Below are 18,826 nucleotides of genomic sequence, written 5' to 3' on the forward strand. Positions count from 1 at the left end.
TATCGAAAAGTAAATTTTAAAAATTTTGAAAACTGAGATGGATAATAACCAAGATAAATCTCCGATTAGAGAAATGTGAATACTGGATTTAATTTTATGAGATAAAGCATTTGTAAGTAAATTCAAACTATGCAATTTTTCTTGAATTATTTCGATATTCCAACCATTGATAGTAATTGCTAGTCTTGTAATCGATGATTTATTGCGATTAAATAGTTAATAAAAATAAATGAGGAATGACAAAAATACGAATTTTTAACTCTTCATTTGTATGAACTTATTTATGTAAAACAATATTTCTATCTTTAATTGGTTGTGATAATAAATAAAATTTTAAAGAATTATTAACGAATATTATGTTGAGAGGGAATAAGGGTAATATTTAGATTATAAGATAGTTTAAGAATAAAATTGTGTTTGGAAAGAAAAAGAATTTTCTGAACAGATTTAACATATGATGGTAAGAGGTGAGACACGATAGGCACGTGACACTTTTTTTATTAGACGTTCATGGGTACAAGGTTCTGCTTTTTTCAGACCCATTATCTACATAAACTGAGTGCGCATTGATAATAATTCACTATTGCATTCTCTCGATTGAAAATATAGACTTTTGCGTTTGTACATATATATATTTATATATATATATATATATATACATACATACATACATACATATATTTTTTCTTTCTCTTTTCTTTATTTCCGCGAATGAATGTTTCACAGGCACTTCGTCTCTAAAGAGTGGCAAAATTTGCGAATGATTAGTTTAGCATAATGAAAAATGCGAGAGCGACACGTATGAAAGTAAACGTCATCGCAGAATTTATCACCGAAACTTTTAGGGTCACGAGCAAAATACAGAGATCTCGCACAATCATTTTGTTCTTATTTTTATCGCAATTTATTTTGCCAGTAAATCTCTTATCCGATATATGCGAGATCTTTTACGATCACATCGACAACACATATTACAATTAATCACAGAAATAGTAGATTCGACGAAAATGATTGCGCCACCTTATATACATTTAACTTAATTATTTCTACAGGCAAGCACCTATTAAGTACTGATACATTCGATCGTTAGAGTTCGCCGCAATTGCAATAACGAGTTCTTCTACGTCATCCTCACATTTTTTTTTTTTTTTTTTTTTTTTACGAGTGAGTTATCAGATTGTAGAACTTCGATGCCTGAATTCATGTACAGGCTAAGAAGATGCAAGCGAATCATATAAACTCACGAATGTAAAATTGCAAAAAATATCAATGTCATGAATAAAAAAAAATAGGGAAAAACACCCTATAAGAAATAATATTGTAACACTTTGGTTTGATGAAAAAGGAAAAAGCGAGCTCGGAAATATATACAATACAACCGTCTCTCTTTCTCTCTTTTAATCCTTGAAAAGATCTCATAATTCCTTTTACGAGAGAATCGGAATTTCGAAAAAATTCAGTTTCCAAAAAATACTTTACAAAGATAAAAAATAAATATACAAAATACGTATGTAGGAACTCTTCGAGAGCAATATAAATAACATTGTTATAAAATTATATCGATTTCAATCCTTTGCTCAAATCAAGCATAAGCTAATCTTTATTTAGAGATTCAGAATTCTACTCTTAATTAGAGAATAAGGAGGATCGTCACATAAAATTATCATATTGTATATATGATTGAATTGTGATATATATCTGTGAGCAATTTGCACCAAAACTGCCGCAAATCAAAATATATCTCTTAAAAAATTTTGCGAAATATTTTCATATTTAGTTTTCTTATTGATAAATCTGATAACTCATTAAAATTTCTGTAAGCTTTGAAATCGCATTACTGTATGGCTTAGGGGGAGCACATAGATCGCCTAATAATCAGTAGATTCGAATTCGATTGCGGCTCGTGCTATTTCGAAATTTAGTAAAGAATATTTTGAACTTTTGCTGTATGAGCGCATATGTCGCAAAATGCTACAATTCATCAGAATATAATTTTCAACACACATATTTGACATTTCTTTTTTGGCATAACATTAAATAAAAGTTGAAGGGATAATACATTTAACACTTCTTAGATTTTCGATAAATTTTGCGATACTTTCAAGAAAATTTTTCAAACATTTCTTGGGACACGATAAAATCATTGTCCGAAATAATCGATTTCTTCTTTGCGTATTCGAACGCCATGATATAATATGTGCATGTCTCTATTACAATTGCTCTTTCATGCTTTCAAAAGTTGATAAATAGTATTTGAGATACGGTATGTAAAATAGAATAGAGTAAACTAGTATATAAAGTAAAGCGAAGTACAAATACTCGGTGCATCAATGGGCATTGCTCGTTCAATGGGACTCTATCGAAAATTTGCCAAAGCCTCGTTTCACCAACGTCATTTAATTCTCGTTTAACTTATTCTTCACCTCCTTCTGAAATTAAATTTAGAAAGAGGTGAGTAATGAGTTAAATTATAATAAAACTTATTTTTCGACCATACAAAGTTGAAGATATACATATATGTATTCTCAATCATTCGTGTTTTCACTCCAATTCTTTTTTCATCTGGAATTTGTTTGGAGGGATCTTTTAAAATCGTAAGAAAATGTTAAAGCGAAAAATCTATTATTTAAAAATCTTTTAAGTATAGATGTATATCTTTTAAGTATTGATCTTCTCTGGAACTCGTGCAAAAGCTTCGCCATGTTTTCGAAAGAATGTTTCGAAAGATTAGTAGAGTGCATCAGATTCCGATTCAAGTTCGATCGATGTTGACAGAACCAGCCGTAGAACTTTCACACTAGGATTCCTTAAGTACGACACGCAAGCCCGATTAAAAAATAGACATATTATCTACACATTTGTAGATTTGTGACATTTCAGAGGTTCTATCAGAGGCTAATAGTTGCTATTTACTCAACACTGTTAAGTCAAATAATACGCGCCGATACTGATAAGTCCGTGCTACAGTTCGGAATTATTCGCAAGTGGCATGTTGAATGATTTTCTTGCATTCTAATTTTTTCGCAGGCATCTCATCTCTCATTAAAATCTATTATCGAATCTTTTCTCCTGCGGCTCGCCTCTTAGTTTTCGTAAACTTTCATCCAGCTTCGTGGTCGGATCGCCATTACAAACTTCCGGTTTTCGACCATCCCCGTTTATATTACATCGCTCGGCGAACGTCGCCTTACCGTTTGCGAGACCATTTTGTACGCCATTGATACTCTTATTGCAGATTGCTTGACCGTTTGATTGCTGACCATTTAAATTAGAACCTAATGTACCGCTCGCTTTACAATCGAACCCGTTGCTTTGTATTTCTGCTAAGCTCTTCGAGAAATTGATACCTTGATTCTCCGGCAATTGCATCATGCCTGCAAGATAAAACGTCGAATGCTGTTCAGATACAGTAGTATCATTATTAGTTTTAGATAATCGCTATTATTTAAAGCAATTAAAATATATGAATTTTAAATAATTGGAAAAGTTAAAATTAAATTACTTTTCTAGGTGTAAAATATTTTCAGCCTGTATGCATGAATCTATGATTATGTCGGATGTAAATTCGTAAAAAAATAAATATGTATGATGAATGTGATCGTAAAGAAAATACAAAAAAAAAGAGATATATATCTAGTTATATTTAAATAACTGGTACAGTACCGTGCATGTTGAGACAATATTTATTAGTGCTGTTCCATTCTGCGCGCAAGCTAAGATTGAACATGCTATAATCCGGGTTGTTAGTGACTTCTTTCTCGATTGTCAGGAATTGAGGCAGGATGTTCTTCAGGTCGTCGCCCGTCAACGCTGTATACGTTTCGAGTAACATCAAGCCTCGACATCTACATAGTGTGTATATACAATTTAAAATAATATATTTTTCTCTCTCATTTTCACATTTATTATGTGAAATTATTATGTAAATTTTTTTTTGTTTTTATCTTTTCCTGAGATCATTCACTGTAATCTCTTGTTTATGCATATCTATCTCACATTTTCACATTTATTATGTGAGATTAAACAAGAGATTACGGTGAATGATCTCAGGAAAAGATAAAAACAAAAAAATTTTGCTTTTAATCTTTAATAGCCTGAATCTTAAAGTAATTATATAATGCAACAATATATAGAGATCTTTTATATTATTTGTGCATGTAAACATAATTGCTATTAAGACCAGCATAAATAAGCCGATTGTGCAAGATATCTTAAACTTACCGAGTCATTTTTTATCTATTTGTTCTTTAATAAATTTAAAATCAATTTTATCATTGAAAATAACAAAAGCGTTTTGTATTGCGTTATTTAATTGTATCGATATTGTGATCTTACCTGGGATGCCCCGGTTCTCTATATATGTCTAACTGAAAATACTGATTGTTGATCAGAAAACACCGACGGCGCTTAAAGATGGTGAAGTGCGAATCGTCGCGCTGGGCCAGCATGTTTAGATAATCTCGATGGGTCAATTGGGTTTTTACCTCAATCACTTGGCCGCACATTTTCGGTCGACGAATCGTGTGAATATATGACCAATGACCTTAAAGAATAAAAAATTTAAATTGTTGCACAAATCTTTTTTCGACGTAGAGTAATGATGATCCAATATAACATGATTGATCATTAATTCACGAACGCAAGAAATAAAATTACGAATTTTCCGATGATAATAAACCGCATAAGTTAATTAATTTTTAAATAATTCGAATAAACAATGTCGAATTTCAGATAAATAAATAAAATGATTAAGCATTTATAGGAAAGAAATCTTTTTGTCGATTGCGCTTTACCTTTCTGGCCGCGCTTGCGTAAACGCGCCTGCATTTTGGGATTGTTGCTTTGCAGGTAATTGTGCACGACATCGAAGTCTTGGAAAGCCGGAAACTCGGTGTCCGCCGGTAGCGGTGCTTTCACGAGGAACTTGACCTTGCGACTGCTGGAACGCAACCGATCACCAGTATCGATGCCGAGTTTCTGGCATATACATTCGATCATTCGGCAGATTTTAGTTTCGAAATCCTGCGAGTTGTCAATCACGTCGAAGTATGGATGGCCGATCCAGGAGGCCGCGGCCTTGTAGTCCAGTTCGCGGGCGAGCTCGACACCCTCCGAGCGACACGCGTGCTCCTCCGTGGAATAGAACTCCTCTGCGCCGTTCGCCGCCGAAACCATGTGGATGATTTGATTGTACCTGCGGTTGACACGAGAGAAAACACATGTGAATGTATGCATTATAGTAAAAATATATACTGTTTAATAATACAATAATATTAATACGAGATAAAATATAATACGCGCGAGTATATAAATACATAGATGGTTTAACCGGGAACATAGCACGATATCATTGAAAGCTATGCAAGCGTGAAACAGAGGCAAAGAGAGAGATGAATTTTCCAATTATCGATTTTCTCCAACACAAAGATGTATGGATTTTTCAAACTTTCCTTGCATATCACTGATCCTACCTGTTGTCTCTTAACTCGACGTTGTTCCATCCGTTGGAAGCCATCATGAGTTCCCATTTATCCTTCGAAATAACTAAAAGACATTTGTCGTTGATTTTTTTTCTCAACAAAAAAAAAAGTAAAAACTAATCAAATCATTTTCAAAAGTGTTTGTACTCACAAGCGGAGGCGTCCATCGCGCCGCGATCACAGATGATCAAGCAATTTCTCGAGCAGCTTTCACCTAATTGAAAAAACGTGTTCTCTATTTGTATCATCGTGCGCAGAAGATTCTCCTGAAATTTGAATCCTGTAACACACGCATGAAAAAAATACAATATTATACAATAGATATTCTCGTTTATTTCAAAAGGTCATTTATATAAAACGGACGATTTGTGTGCTTTGTGGACTTTGGCGGTGCTTTGAAGCGGTAGCCTGTATATAATTGCGTCGTTTAAAGGGAAAGGAAGATTTAAAGTTTGAGGAAAAAAATCTACAAATGCCTAGCTCGATAAATTTCCCTAATATTATAATACATTTGGCACTGCAGCGAGTGTACTAAACAACTTTCGTCTGTAAAATGTATCTTACAGATTCTTAAAAGACATATTGTTAGAACATCATGTTATTCAAAGTTCTTTTCAAGCGATATCCTAGCGAGACGGGCGGACAATCCTCGTTCGTTCGAATGGCTTGAAGAAACGAGTATTCGGCGATTTTTCATCAATTTTTGGAACCTCTATTTAACATATGTCCTTGGTTTTATTCATATTACCTTACCAATGATCTCAAAATAATCAGAACAAGATTTATATCCTGAATAATACTACTACCCCATAGTTGGCTAAAGAGATCAAATGCTATAAATCCTATTTATTTATAATAGAGAAATCGCGCGAGGATTCGTCTCTCGTCGACGAGTTCTAGAGTGCCTTGCGTTTTCAAGGCCGAGACACAATGAAATGTGGTAATAAAAAGATATAAAAAACATACAATATAAAATATAATATTACTGATGCATGATGGGGCAATAATTATAAAAAGCGATCTATTAACAGACTAATTAATTGTAAGAGATAAGATCAAACTTTTATGTCTACTGTATGAAGATAATACATCAAAATATTAATGATTGGCTTGTGAAAAACTAATAAATTAAAAAGAAAATAATAAAAAGTTAAGAATTTAATTTTACAAAAAATCAAAAAATCTCATCTAGCTATTAATCAATTTTAATCAATTATCAGAGATTTATCGATAAATATATTAATTTTATTTCAATTTCTAGATAAATAATATGTTAATGTAGATTTTATTTTATAGCAATCAAATTTTTTCGGATTTAATTTATTCTCATGTCTCGTCGTGTCTCGGACCACACTCTAGCGCGGTTACTCGGACTCACCCACGTCGGAATCGACTTCCAGAATCTCTGACCATCTCGCCTCGCCTTCGCAGGCCTCACTCCTACGATTTAGACGCGAGGGTTTCGCATACGAAGGAAACGAACTCTCCGCTAGAACCAATCGATCTTGACACACATCGTTATACAGATCCGAAAAGATCCTCGAATCGGGAAAATGTCAAATTATTTCGCTCCTACGTACGACGATCGAATCGCGTAAACAATATTACACTTTCTCTTTAGAAAATATAGAAATTGATGAAACTTTATTAAACAAAAATTTAAATTTAAACTTTGTATCTCTACAATGTGAAGAACTTGATGTTATTCGAGTTGTTTTCCGAGGTTTTTTTTTTTCCAAATGCCTTAAAACACTTTAATCCTAAGGATCTAATAACGTCGATGATGAGAGAAATATGCGAGTCGTATTGCCGCGCCCGTATTCTACAAATATGTATCATCTTTCTTTTTTTTGCCAGCAGGAAAATACGTCTTCGCAAAAGAAAGAATGATAAATCCAAAAGGCGATGCGAAGACGTAGATAAATCGACGGATTTAACTCTGTTAATCTTTCGGCTTAACGATAATCGCAAATATCAATTCTTTCAATTTGCTGCAATCTGTGAAAAATCAGATCGTTTAAATAATGTTGATCCTTTTCATCATTAAAATTCAGATTATGGAATGTAGCGCATAAACATCAGCATATAGAGTAATGTCTTACAAATTTAACTAATTATACACGTTTCCACAAACTTTCTGATAATAACAAGAGAAATCGTATATACTGTGCACGTTATACATATCCGATTACGAGACGTTTACTTTGTAAGAGAGCTCTTATAAAAAAATAAAATAAAAAAGAAAACTGCAACTCTTATAAAGATTATATAAAGGACAGACTGAGACATTTGAAACGCATTTCGTGTCCAGTGACGAGAATGATGATAAACGTTTTATGAACGTATTATGAATAAACATAACCAAGGAAGCCTGATATTCGTATCCGTTCAAGGGCGAGCTGATTAAAGCGGCACGATCGTCTTACATAAGGACGAACAAAAGCGCGAACAGCAATATCATCCGTGTCCACGTATTTATCTTCGTTCTATAAAACCCCTTCAATCTCGATATACAATGAGAGAGAAATGGAACGAATTAAAGAATCTTCAGAAATATCAGCAAAATATATAAATACAATAATATATATGTGAGAATTTAAAAAATAAGAAATATTTGGGGATGCCAATATAAATTTAACCGAACAATATTTTGTGCAAGAGTTCTATTATTCGAAGAGGAAAGATGATGAAAATTGAAAGCAGAATTGGCACAATCGCATCTGCAGGGACTGAAAGATCATTGACGACTAATGAGAAAAAAAGAGAAGATTCTATTAATAATATATAATAATAATAAAGTTTGACGATCGGGAGCAAAGTCCCTCGCAGGCGATGTAATCGAGAATCACCGCAGGCCAAGCTGCCAGCGTAAGCCAAGAATTTTGACGTTATGCAATTGGGTGTTATTGTGCGAGAGAGTAGCTTGCATGCTTGCATCCTTGGCGATATATTATAGTCGCTCTAGTTGCAATGAGACGTTTATATATGTATTTTACAAGAGCGTTCCCCGACTGAGACCGATATTTTCGAATTCCGATACGATTCATACGCAATACGACTGGTTGGACGTGTTTTTTTTTTCTTTTTTTATTGTCATCGTATCAAGATGCTGGGATTCTTTTTTTGCTCTCCATTCGTCTGAGAGATTTTTTTACTCGCGTTCGTTCTCACGTCGCGATTGCAACGGTTGACGCAATCCATCTTGCTACCGGGGTGATATTTACACACGCTCATTCGAGGTCAGCGAGAAATAATGCTTTGTATATCCCCGACATTTTCTCATCTCATGTTTACTTAGGAAAAATTCTAATCGATAGAGAAGCAGAAATTAAAAATATTGATCCGTTAATTCTATACGTTCTATCGGCATCGAATTAATTAAAATAATTTAAATTTACTTTTAATTAATTGTATTAATTAACTTGCTTCGCGCAAAAGTAAAATAACACTTAAATCGTTAATTTTCGCGTTTGTATTATCGGAAATTTAATTTTTTCACTGTTTCAATATATATACGATGATTATTAATCCGTATTAAATAATTTCAAGAATGATAAGAAAATTGAACGCGCGAAAAAGATCGACGATCTCGATAAATAAACTTGAGAAAGAAACGAACCTGCACCGTTAAGAGCCGAAAGCTTCGCTGAAGTGTAGGGAGGAATGATGGGAAATTGGGGGGATGCGAAAGGGGTATAATCTGCGGACTTACCCTCTTCCGCGTTCAGGTCTGAAAACTTGATGCCGCCGCTGAAATGGAAAAAAGCAGACAGCAAATATGAGACAATTGTATATAACGCACGCTGTGATATGCGTTTATTTAATTGAGTTTAATCGAAATGACGTTAGAGAGGATTGTGATCTTAACTTGCAGCCGCAACTGCAGCGGCGTTTAACGAACTTTCATTGCTGTTATATTATACGCGGATTTATCTTAAATTATCTCCAGTATCTCTCGCTATCGCTATATCGCCGCCTTTGATCGTTTTCGATATCAGTAAAATAGACTTTTTTTTTTTTTATCCTCTCGAGACTATGATGCAATCTACTGTTTAATTTTCACGTAACTCGCTCAACGCGAGATGCAAATCGGATGCAAATTACTGCACGCTCACTTAACAAAGGTGTTTACTCTTGGAAGTGTGCGTTTCGCGAATTTCTCATCGCGATACAATCGATACTCGACAAACTGAACGAGAGAATGCGAGACGCGAACGGCTTCATTTCAATCTCAAAAGAGATTTCTTTTAAACCTGGAATTGAGGGGTGAAACTTAGTATACGAGACACTGTGCTGACATTTCGTATATATTTTCACATTCATAATATTCCCTTTCTCGAACAATTTACAAATTAATTTAAGACCATCCTCATATATTTTTCTGCAATATTCAAAATCTCAATTTTTCCAAGATTATTTCTCTCGATTATTTGAGTTTTTTCGAATCTTTTCAAGGGTGCATTCCAGGGTTAATATGAAAGAAAACCGTAATCGCCCGTGCGTGACTCTCGTTTCGGCTTTTATCTTTACTTTTTTTTTTTTTTTTTTTTTTTTTTTTTTTTTTTTTTTTTTTGTAAATTTGTGATCGTGTAATTGCATACCTGAGCAGCACGGTCGCTGTCTCGGGGACACGGAACACCTGAAAAAGAAGACAACCACCGCTCTATCGAATCCACAACGAAGCGTAAGAGCCCCCCGAAAGTAGATCGCGTTTTCACTTTCCTCTCTCCTCGAATTTTATATTTGGCTAGCGAAATTGGTAATTCGCCAAGAAACTTTTATATGTACATATCATCTAATTGCAAAATTAAAACTTATATAATTATCTCGATTATATTCTTTTTTTTAAGGAGGAATCGATATTGAAAATCGGTCAAAAGAAAAAGTTTGAAACGACTATTGCTATTTTAAAATCACCCTATACGTCCGATTATATCGACTGTCGTCGTGTGCGATTTAATACGACGAAGTGTAGAGAATCTCTATGCTATGGAAAAAAAGTAGTTTAAGCCGCAATATATTATCCTTGACTCGAATTGTCATACAGCACGCGACAATCGAACGGTTTCTATGTATAGGTACATATAGTATACTCTATACAGGATTGTAAAATCATCCCCATCTCTCTGTTATATACCATCAATAAAGGACGATCCTATATAGGTTCAGTTACTATTATACGGCGATATCGAATATTTCCAAACTAATCCGCGGAATCGAGCGTGTCTCTCGCTCGGAGAGAAAAGCAAATTAGTTAAGATGGGGGGGGGAAGGGGAAGAGAACAAGGTTCCCCTCTTTTTCCATCTCCTTTCACGAAGGAAATCTTTCGTGAAGTTACTGTTCGAAGGATCTCTACCTACCTTCCAGCCCATGTTCTCGAAGAAGGTACACAGTCTGGTCTGTCCGGTCGTTTTGCCACCACATGGTCCTGCAACGTCACGAATACAAATCCATTAGACAATTCATTCTACCTCCTTGTTTCGCATTGCCAAAAAAAAAAAAAAAAAAAAAAAAAAAAAAATCGAAAAGTCTATATAGCGAATATTTGCATGTGAAACTTCAATTTTACGATATCGCCCTTTGATATTATTCCGTTCCTTTTTTGCTTTCTCATTACGTAAGATAAATGACGGGTATACGAAAAGGCAGACGGCCAATAAAAGGCAAATTGAATGTAATTGGTGTGTGCCGACACGGCTATTAACCCGACGCGACGTGACGCATCATCATGTTTCAGGAGGCGATGACGAATTAGACAGACTCAACATGACAGAGTCTTAAAATAAATCACGACTACCATTTGGCCGAAAAATTCCGATCTTACCTAAAAATCTATTCCGACCCTACATATTGTGAAAAAGTAATCAATCATATGTCAAATACTATAAAAAATTCCCAAATTCCATAAAATTTCTTCCACTTTCTCTACATTCTTTTCCACCAAAAATACAGCAAAGTGATCTCTCGCAAGTAATAGCAGCTGGACTATTTTCGAAAAATATGAAAAATGTAAAAATAAAAAAAGAACTCTCCGTTCTTGTAAGATTTATCTTCGTTCTCCCTTTTCGCTCGAACAACCGTTTCGTTCGTAATGTAAATCTCGTCTGAGTCGTACTTAAATAAATAAAGCTTGATCGAGGGAGGACGATACAAATTTTTTTCCATTCTTCAAACATTACGTTTGTATCATCTTCGCGATTGCGATTGAAAATTAAATTTCCGACGAAATGAAAAGGGATACATTAACGATTCTACACTTTGAAATTTCGCGGATTTGCGTCGTTATAGTTAATTATCTCAATCCTTTTTTTTTATCTTTCCCTCGTTACATCACGTGGGTCGGTGATAAATTCGTCTTGCCCGCCAAGAGATAAGGCGTCATCTACGATAAAACGAGGCTATTCCACGAAAGCTGTCGATATCGTTTTTCCTTGCCATTTTCGATCATTAACGATTTTGGACAAAAGAGATATAAAGGAACTTATCGAGGCTTATCGCGAGACAAGAAAAATAGGACCATGTGATTCAGTCAATGCAAAAATAGTTCAGTACTTCCTTCACATTTAGCGTCAACGATTAAGTCATAAATAACGGAACGCCAATAAGTCTCTTACCTGTCAAATTTTCGGAATTCAAAGAATTACACGTGCAATATAAAACATAAATAAAATATAAACAATCTGATAAATAAATATTATAAATGACGAATAATGAGGATAAAATTTAAAAAAAAAATTTTTTTCCGAATAATACAGTGAGTAAAAATTTATAACTAAATAATCTATTTATGCAAGGCACATTCCCTTCTCTCGAATCACCCGGTATATAGTCGTGGCCGCGTGTTCTGCGTAGCGTATGGAATCGATCGACATCTGCGTGGCTGTGATAACGTAAAACGCGAGAGAATCAATCGCAATGGACAAGTTCGCAGTGACTGCAAAAAACGGAATGTTCGCGATTCTTTTGCACGATGCTCTCTCATAATAATATAATTTGACGTAACATGCCTCTCCTCTTTCTCTCTCGCATTTAAGTCGAGACGCAAGCGATCGTGTCTCGAAAAGGAATCCGAGCGTGCCACGTGCTCCTCATTCACGCCGGTCGATAATTTTCGTGCTTATATTATATCTCTAAAAAACATTATTTGATATATTTTTCTGGAAAATTAAAATATATATAAAACGGTGTATATAAAGAGCTTCTTTCGCCTATCTATAGTTTAACCCAATATTTGATTCAAGAGAAGACATAACATGATATATATATATATATAACGTATATATATTAAAAATTATTATAAACACCAGATAAATTTCTATAAAACTAAATGGAGAAAGAGAGAGAGAGAGAGAGAGAGCAAACTTAATTTTCAAATCTAGACATACAAAAACTATATAGGAAATTCGAAATAAGCCTTCTAAATATACATGAAATACGTGCGTTTAAAAAAAAATCAATGTCAGAGGAGGGGGAAGCTCTTCTATATCGTATATTTACCCTCGTACGCGCACTCGCGTATGTTTCACAAACATAAACCCCCTAAAATGGACCTGACGAATTACGCATTTAATCTAACTTCAAATCGAAAAACACACGTGAAACGATATATTGTATTCTCTGTTACGTACCTCCGGTCAGCACAATCTTGTACACGCGTTTCTGATCCATCGTCGCCACGACGGTCCTACTTCCCTTTTGACCGATTCCTCCTCTTCCTCTTGACGATGACGACGATGTTCGCGCTTCCACGACGAGACCCTCGTTCTTCCGGCGAGACGTGGATGCGCGGACGAATATGCGATACTCTTAAGGCGGCGATGGTCGGTACTACATAAATACCTGGTGCATCCCGAGTCGGCGCGTGTTCGGCCGCGTGCTTGAACGATGCATGGAAACGGCGATGATGATGACGATGACGACGAAGACGGTGAAGTGTCTTACAGGCGAGTTATTCGGCGAGTAACTAATGCTCGCTCAGAATCCGTTCCTTCTTTCAAAGGTCCGCCGAAGGGATACGTAGTACCACTCTACTCGTACGACTTTTGACATAACAAACGCACGCGTCCACCTCACTCCGTTGCTCGCTGGCCTCTGAACTCTGAAGTGAGTTGCGCAGCTGGTCGCGACGAGTCGCGCGAAGTCACGCGCGTTTCACCGTCCGGAACCGGAAGTGATGACTTTGTGTGACACACGACACTGGCGTTCGCGCCAAATTCAAATCCGCCTTCCTGTGTACTTGCTATTTATATATATATATATATTTAGATCCAAAATTAGACTTATAATTGGTAAGAGTATCCGTGTCTCTTAAAAACACTGATTAACGTTACTTTTGTCTCTAAAAAATAAATTTTTCTATCGAATATTCGTATCTTGAACGTGTAGGACGATGCACATAATCGAGAATCCTGACAAGTGTATGATGCGTACGTCAATTACATTTAAGATTGAAAGATAAATATAACTAGATTATATAATAAATCAATGGGCAAAAAAATTGTTTTGGCTTCTTCAACAAACAGTCATAATATAAGAATATTTTAGAAATCGTGTGTGAAAATTGGTTGCATAATCAAATAGAAATAAAAATTTTCTATTTTTTTACATCTAGTTATATATATATAATATATAATATTCATTGCAAATATTTTTATCGATTCTTTATTATTTATTAGAGAGAGAGAGAGATTATGTAATATATATTTGAATATCTTCTGGAGAGAAAAAATTGAAGTTTTCTTTATCTCCACATTTTTCTACAATATATCGGGGCTTTCCTATATACATGACAAGGTAAGATAAATTTGTCGAAATATTGTGCGCCATTTTCAAGATCCGTATTTATACATGTACATAATACAAAACAGATTTCTTCCTATTTCAGGAGATGACAGGAAACTTACTCAGGAAAATATCTCAATAGAAGAAACGCGCGCATCTTTTTATCGCTCTCGTTTGAGCGATCGCAATAAAAATGACGTTCTACAGATAGTACGCTTCACTAAGTCTCGTCTTTTTTTATCCTCTACTCCCGAACAAGATAAAAATGTGAAATAGATCTAAATGATACATAAAACATCTTTCTTATGCTTTCTTTTGATTTGCTAAAGTCATGCAGTAAATAATGGCAACGTGTAACAATATATGTTAAAATATTATGTTTATATTAGTGCGTTATAATTCTTAAATAATATCAGGTATTTAATGTGTGCATGTGTGACATAATAGTTTCAAATAATATTTACTCTTTATATCGCTGCAAATATAATTAAATATGATTATATATAAATATAGATATATATATATGTATATTTCTCTTAAATAAATTTGTTCTCTTAATTAAATTGTTATAGTTCTTCTCTAGACATGCAAAAAAATATATCAACAAATGAATTATCTTGCATTTTTACTTTTTATTGATATTCAAGAATTATTGTTGATTAGAAAACTTGGAAGAGGAGTACATTCCGAATTTGGAATATCTCGTTGTCTTTTTTTTTTGTAATTTGGACGAATATACAATCGCATAATTGAAGTTCGTTGATAAAAATTGAGAAAGGATACTGATCCACTGGATTACTTTTTAAAGAAAGAAAGACTTTGACTAAACGTCAATCATTTAAAAACCATGAACAAGTAAATTGTTTTATTTTCTTTTTTCCTCATAATTAGTTTGCTTATTGTCATTTATACGTTTTTTTTTATATCTTATGACGATTTTTTAATTACGATGTTGAGAAAACATTCTTTTTTGTGATACGGATTCGTGAAATAAAGTCACCTAAATGAGAAGATTCGATTTTTCTGTATTCCTCTTTCTTATATATATTTTTATATTTACAATTTCTCTATTAGTTAATAATGTACAACTAATGTACAACTAATGTTAATAAGTCTTAAGTAAACAGCACCGAGAATTTATTGCAATGCATGTTACACTGCTCAAAATAATTAAAGTCTTATTTAGTATACATATATTCATGTCAACTCTTCGAGCAATAAAGATTTAAATTTACATATGAAACAACATTTCAAGAGAGACGACAATCAAAGTAATAACATTTATTTGGAGGGAAAAAAGAAAACAATAAAAAAAGACAAGAGTGGATAAATATCCATTTAAATAAAAAAGATTTTCGAGTTGAAAGCACCTTAAAGATATCCATAAAAGAATGAAAAGATTCTTTTAAAGATATTTTGAATAAATTAGTGTGAATGATAGAAAATCAAAATGTATACATATTTATGTACATAAATGTATGCTAATTAAAAACAAAATATTGTTTATGTGAGAGAGAAGCTTTCAAAATATTACACACTTTAAAATATGCAACATTTTAAAAAGTAATTTCCTAATTCTTTCAAGCAGTGTATCATGAAGAGTAAATTGTGATGTAAAATATGTGCATGAAAAATTGTTATCATATTTAAGACCCCTAAAGAAGTTTTTGATTCGTCCAACGAACAATTTAGCAATCATCGCCCTTTATTAATAGGCACTGCGGAGACAAATATGAAATGTGAATTCGACAACGCTTTTCCAGATCAGTGCGTAAGATAATAATGCGCAGTTAATAATATTTTTCGATATTATTCGCGTTTGTTATATTTGGGTATCGAGAAATATCTCGTCGCCAACCCTACGAGTTTGATGATATTATAAAGATTCTTAAAGAAATAAAAATAAATATAACATATGATATATATTTTTTGATGTACTTATATCTTAGCAAAGGCAGAATGAATATACTGTACAATGTAATATATTAAATATGCTAATAATAAACTATCCCTCCCTTTGACTATATAACTCTTTATATATTAATATATTATTGTAATTTTCAATTATAATTATTTGTACATTTTAGACAAAGATAATACCATTATCTGGCGTTAATGTCATGAAAATAGCGTATCCGACAATTTAACATTGTCGGATATATATATAATTTATAGATTTTTGGGAAAAAAAAAAATCTATTATTTCGCGACAAATATAATAAACAGAATGATTATAAAATTATTTCGTATCTATGTCATTATTACACGATAGATAAAATCGTAAAAAAAGGTACCAGAAAATTACATATCAATAAATATCGAATAAAAATGATCGAAGTGTAATTACCGCTGTGAAGTGCGTAGACAACTTTGAAAAAAATGATCCAAAGAGAAAGCAATTAAGAGCGTTCACCAATCGTAATACTCGAGTCTTTGTACGAATTTCAAGGGTATGCCAATATGAAGCAATTTGTCTGGCGAACAGTCCCTCAATGTCGGATAATAATAATTCAACGCCTGCCAGCAGATCTCGGACAGTTTGGGAATCGTGATCCAAGCAGAATGAACCGCGTTTGTTCTTTGTATCTGCAATAATACACACACGAAATTATTATATATTTTTTATGAAAATACATTTAACATCTAAATATAGAATGTCCCACATTTGGGAGATCGCGATAATAACCATGTTGTTCACTTTGACTATACCGCCGAATATATACATGCGACCCTCCGGAATCAGCGCGGCCGAATGGAAGTACACCGGACGCGGTAGGATGCATTCTCTTAGGCATGTCCATTGCAGCGTACTAAGATCGAGTCGCCAAACGTCGGAGAATACCCGATCACCGTTGTAGCCGCCTGATATAACGACCGAAGTAACACCGCTTTTTTCGTCCGTGTATTGAACGGAACCGTGACAACGTCGCGGTGACGGCACCATAGCCCAGTTACTGTCGGCATGCGTGTTCAACGTCCTCCATCTATTGGTCTCCAGGTCAAATGCTGGTATTTCCTAAAGTATTTTTTATTTATTTATTTTTTATATATTATTTTTTATTTATATTTAATTTTTATGAATATATTATATGATATAAAATACGAACTATACACATTACAATTATGTAAAAATTCAATATATATTATGTGTATAAAATATATCAGAAAAATTTTTATATAGAAATTTGTAATAAAAGATAATTTTTGTTACACAAGAAGAACCAATGATGATATATCTTTTTCTTATATTTATAATATACAATATATTAATATAATAAATATTATACAAAAAGAGTGCTTTTGAACACACTTGAACACCATGTATCTCAAATGAAATCTATATTTGTTCACTCACCGAAAAGCCATAGGCCTCTATTGAGGTACCACCACCCAGGACGTAGATCATATTGCCATCAAAGGCAAGCTCATGCCTATATCTTCCATGTGGTTCTGACTCTTCCCTTCCAGAGCAAACATACACTGTTTCCCAGACGCCATTTTTCAGATCAAATCGATGAATGTCGCAGGTATATTCGTAACCGGTGGTACCACCGACTGTGTAGAGATAGGAACTATGATATACCAGGGCCTATTTACAGAAATACATAACAATAAATAAATAAAAAAATATACACGATTGTAATAAATAAATGATAAATAAATTTAATTCCAATTTAATATTTGTACACTCGTGTTTCAATTTCTTATTTTGCCCTGAAAACAAAGTTAGAAGTAAGCTCAAATATTAGCGCACCAACTTACTCTAGTCTGCTGAGAATTTTATTATAAAACTATGCATAGATACTTAATTCGAACTCCGGTTAGTCTTTTTGCTTTTAATTAATTACCTGTCCGTACTGAGGTTCAGGTAGCTCGCCTGTGGCCGGCACTATCTTCATCGTACCATCGTTTACATTGCAGACATACAGCTGATTGCTACAACTCTCGCCGAAGGGCACGCCGGTACCGCCGTACACCATCAGTGCGTTGCCGCGTAGAATCACCGCGTTCGACGCCAACTCATTCGGCATGTTTTCCTGGCCGGGCAGTCGCTTCCAACGTTCGCTCACCAGATTGAACCGCCACAGTTCTTTGAACAGTGGCTTACTGGCCACCCACGTTTGATCGTCGAGCATGTCCGGATCGGTATCGGATATACAAGGATTGAAGCCGCCATAAGAGTACAGATTTCGATAATCGCACGCGATTCGATGACCGCTACGCGCCTTCGGACGTTCTGGCCCGTTCGCCGCGTGCTCCATGAACACGAATGGTTTAAATTTGTACATGTCTCTTTATCGCCTCTCCACCTTATATATATGTGTATTCAATCGTTATCGAAATGAATGAGAGCAATCGCGAAAATCTCGCAATCAGTCTAAAATTAAAGTACACGTTATCCTTCGACCGCGCGTTGCGGCCATTTCTAACCTCAAGAATGTCAATCTAACCTCCGCGCGAGTTGTCACCAGAGAGAAGATATAATAGAGGACGGGAGCCATAGGTAATCGTGTAATGTAAGTGGAAACATCAGACGATTAGAAAGAGATAGAATCAAGTGACC

At 34.3% G+C, this 18,826-nt stretch overlaps 2 protein-coding genes and 1 long non-coding RNA gene across 7 annotated transcripts; 1 reads left to right on the forward strand and 2 right to left on the reverse strand.

Annotated features, from left to right (window-relative positions):
• Positions 1-455: 455 nt before the first annotated feature.
• Positions 456-13,585, reverse strand: Ttd14 (TRPL translocation defect 14). 2 transcript variants are annotated; one of them, XM_070306319.1, is made up of 10 exons: positions 13,110-13,585; positions 10,842-10,909; positions 10,082-10,119; positions 9,193-9,230; positions 5,632-5,760; positions 5,472-5,544; positions 4,794-5,194; positions 4,336-4,543; positions 3,664-3,845; positions 456-3,374 (listed from the first exon to the last, which is right to left on the reverse strand). In XM_070306319.1, exons 1-10 carry the CDS (start codon positions 13,147-13,149, stop codon positions 3,043-3,045), a joined length of 1,509 nt encoding a protein of 502 aa, XP_070162420.1. In that variant the 5' UTR covers positions 13,150-13,585; the 3' UTR covers positions 456-3,042. The 2 variants fall into 2 exon arrangements, with proteins under 2 accessions (XP_070162420.1, XP_070162421.1); XM_070306320.1 differs by lacking the exons at positions 9,193-9,230; positions 10,082-10,119.
• LOC138938921 (uncharacterized) lies at positions 13,088-14,734 on the forward strand. 2 transcript variants are annotated; one of them, XR_011447776.1, is made up of 3 exons: positions 13,088-13,584; positions 14,157-14,274; positions 14,366-14,734. It is a non-coding gene; the product is annotated as an uncharacterized lncRNA (long non-coding RNA). The 2 variants fall into 2 exon arrangements; XR_011447777.1 differs by lacking the exon at positions 13,088-13,584 and adding an exon at positions 13,815-13,907.
• Slim (scruin like at the midline) lies at positions 14,187-18,771 on the reverse strand. Of its 3 annotated transcripts, none has more exons than XM_070306321.1 (4): positions 18,111-18,771; positions 17,618-17,851; positions 16,972-17,278; positions 14,187-16,848 (listed from the first exon to the last, which is right to left on the reverse strand). In XM_070306321.1, the coding sequence occupies exons 1-4, from the start codon at positions 18,549-18,551 to the stop codon at positions 16,571-16,573; spliced, it is 1,260 nt and encodes a 419-aa protein (XP_070162422.1). In that variant the 5' UTR covers positions 18,552-18,771; the 3' UTR covers positions 14,187-16,570. The 3 variants fall into 3 exon arrangements, with proteins under 3 accessions (XP_070162422.1, XP_070162423.1, XP_070162424.1); XM_070306322.1 differs by having other exon boundaries at positions 16,578-16,848; positions 16,949-17,278; positions 18,111-18,770; XM_070306323.1 differs by having other exon boundaries at positions 16,681-16,848; positions 16,926-17,278.
• Between the last annotated feature and the right edge of the window lie 55 nt (positions 18,772-18,826).

Source organism: Polyergus mexicanus, unplaced genomic scaffold, assembly GCF_030449975.1.
Source record: "Polyergus mexicanus isolate NDT 795.1 unplaced genomic scaffold, iyPolMexi1.0 SCAF_13, whole genome shotgun sequence".
NCBI lineage: Eukaryota > Metazoa > Arthropoda > Insecta > Hymenoptera > Formicidae > Polyergus > Polyergus mexicanus.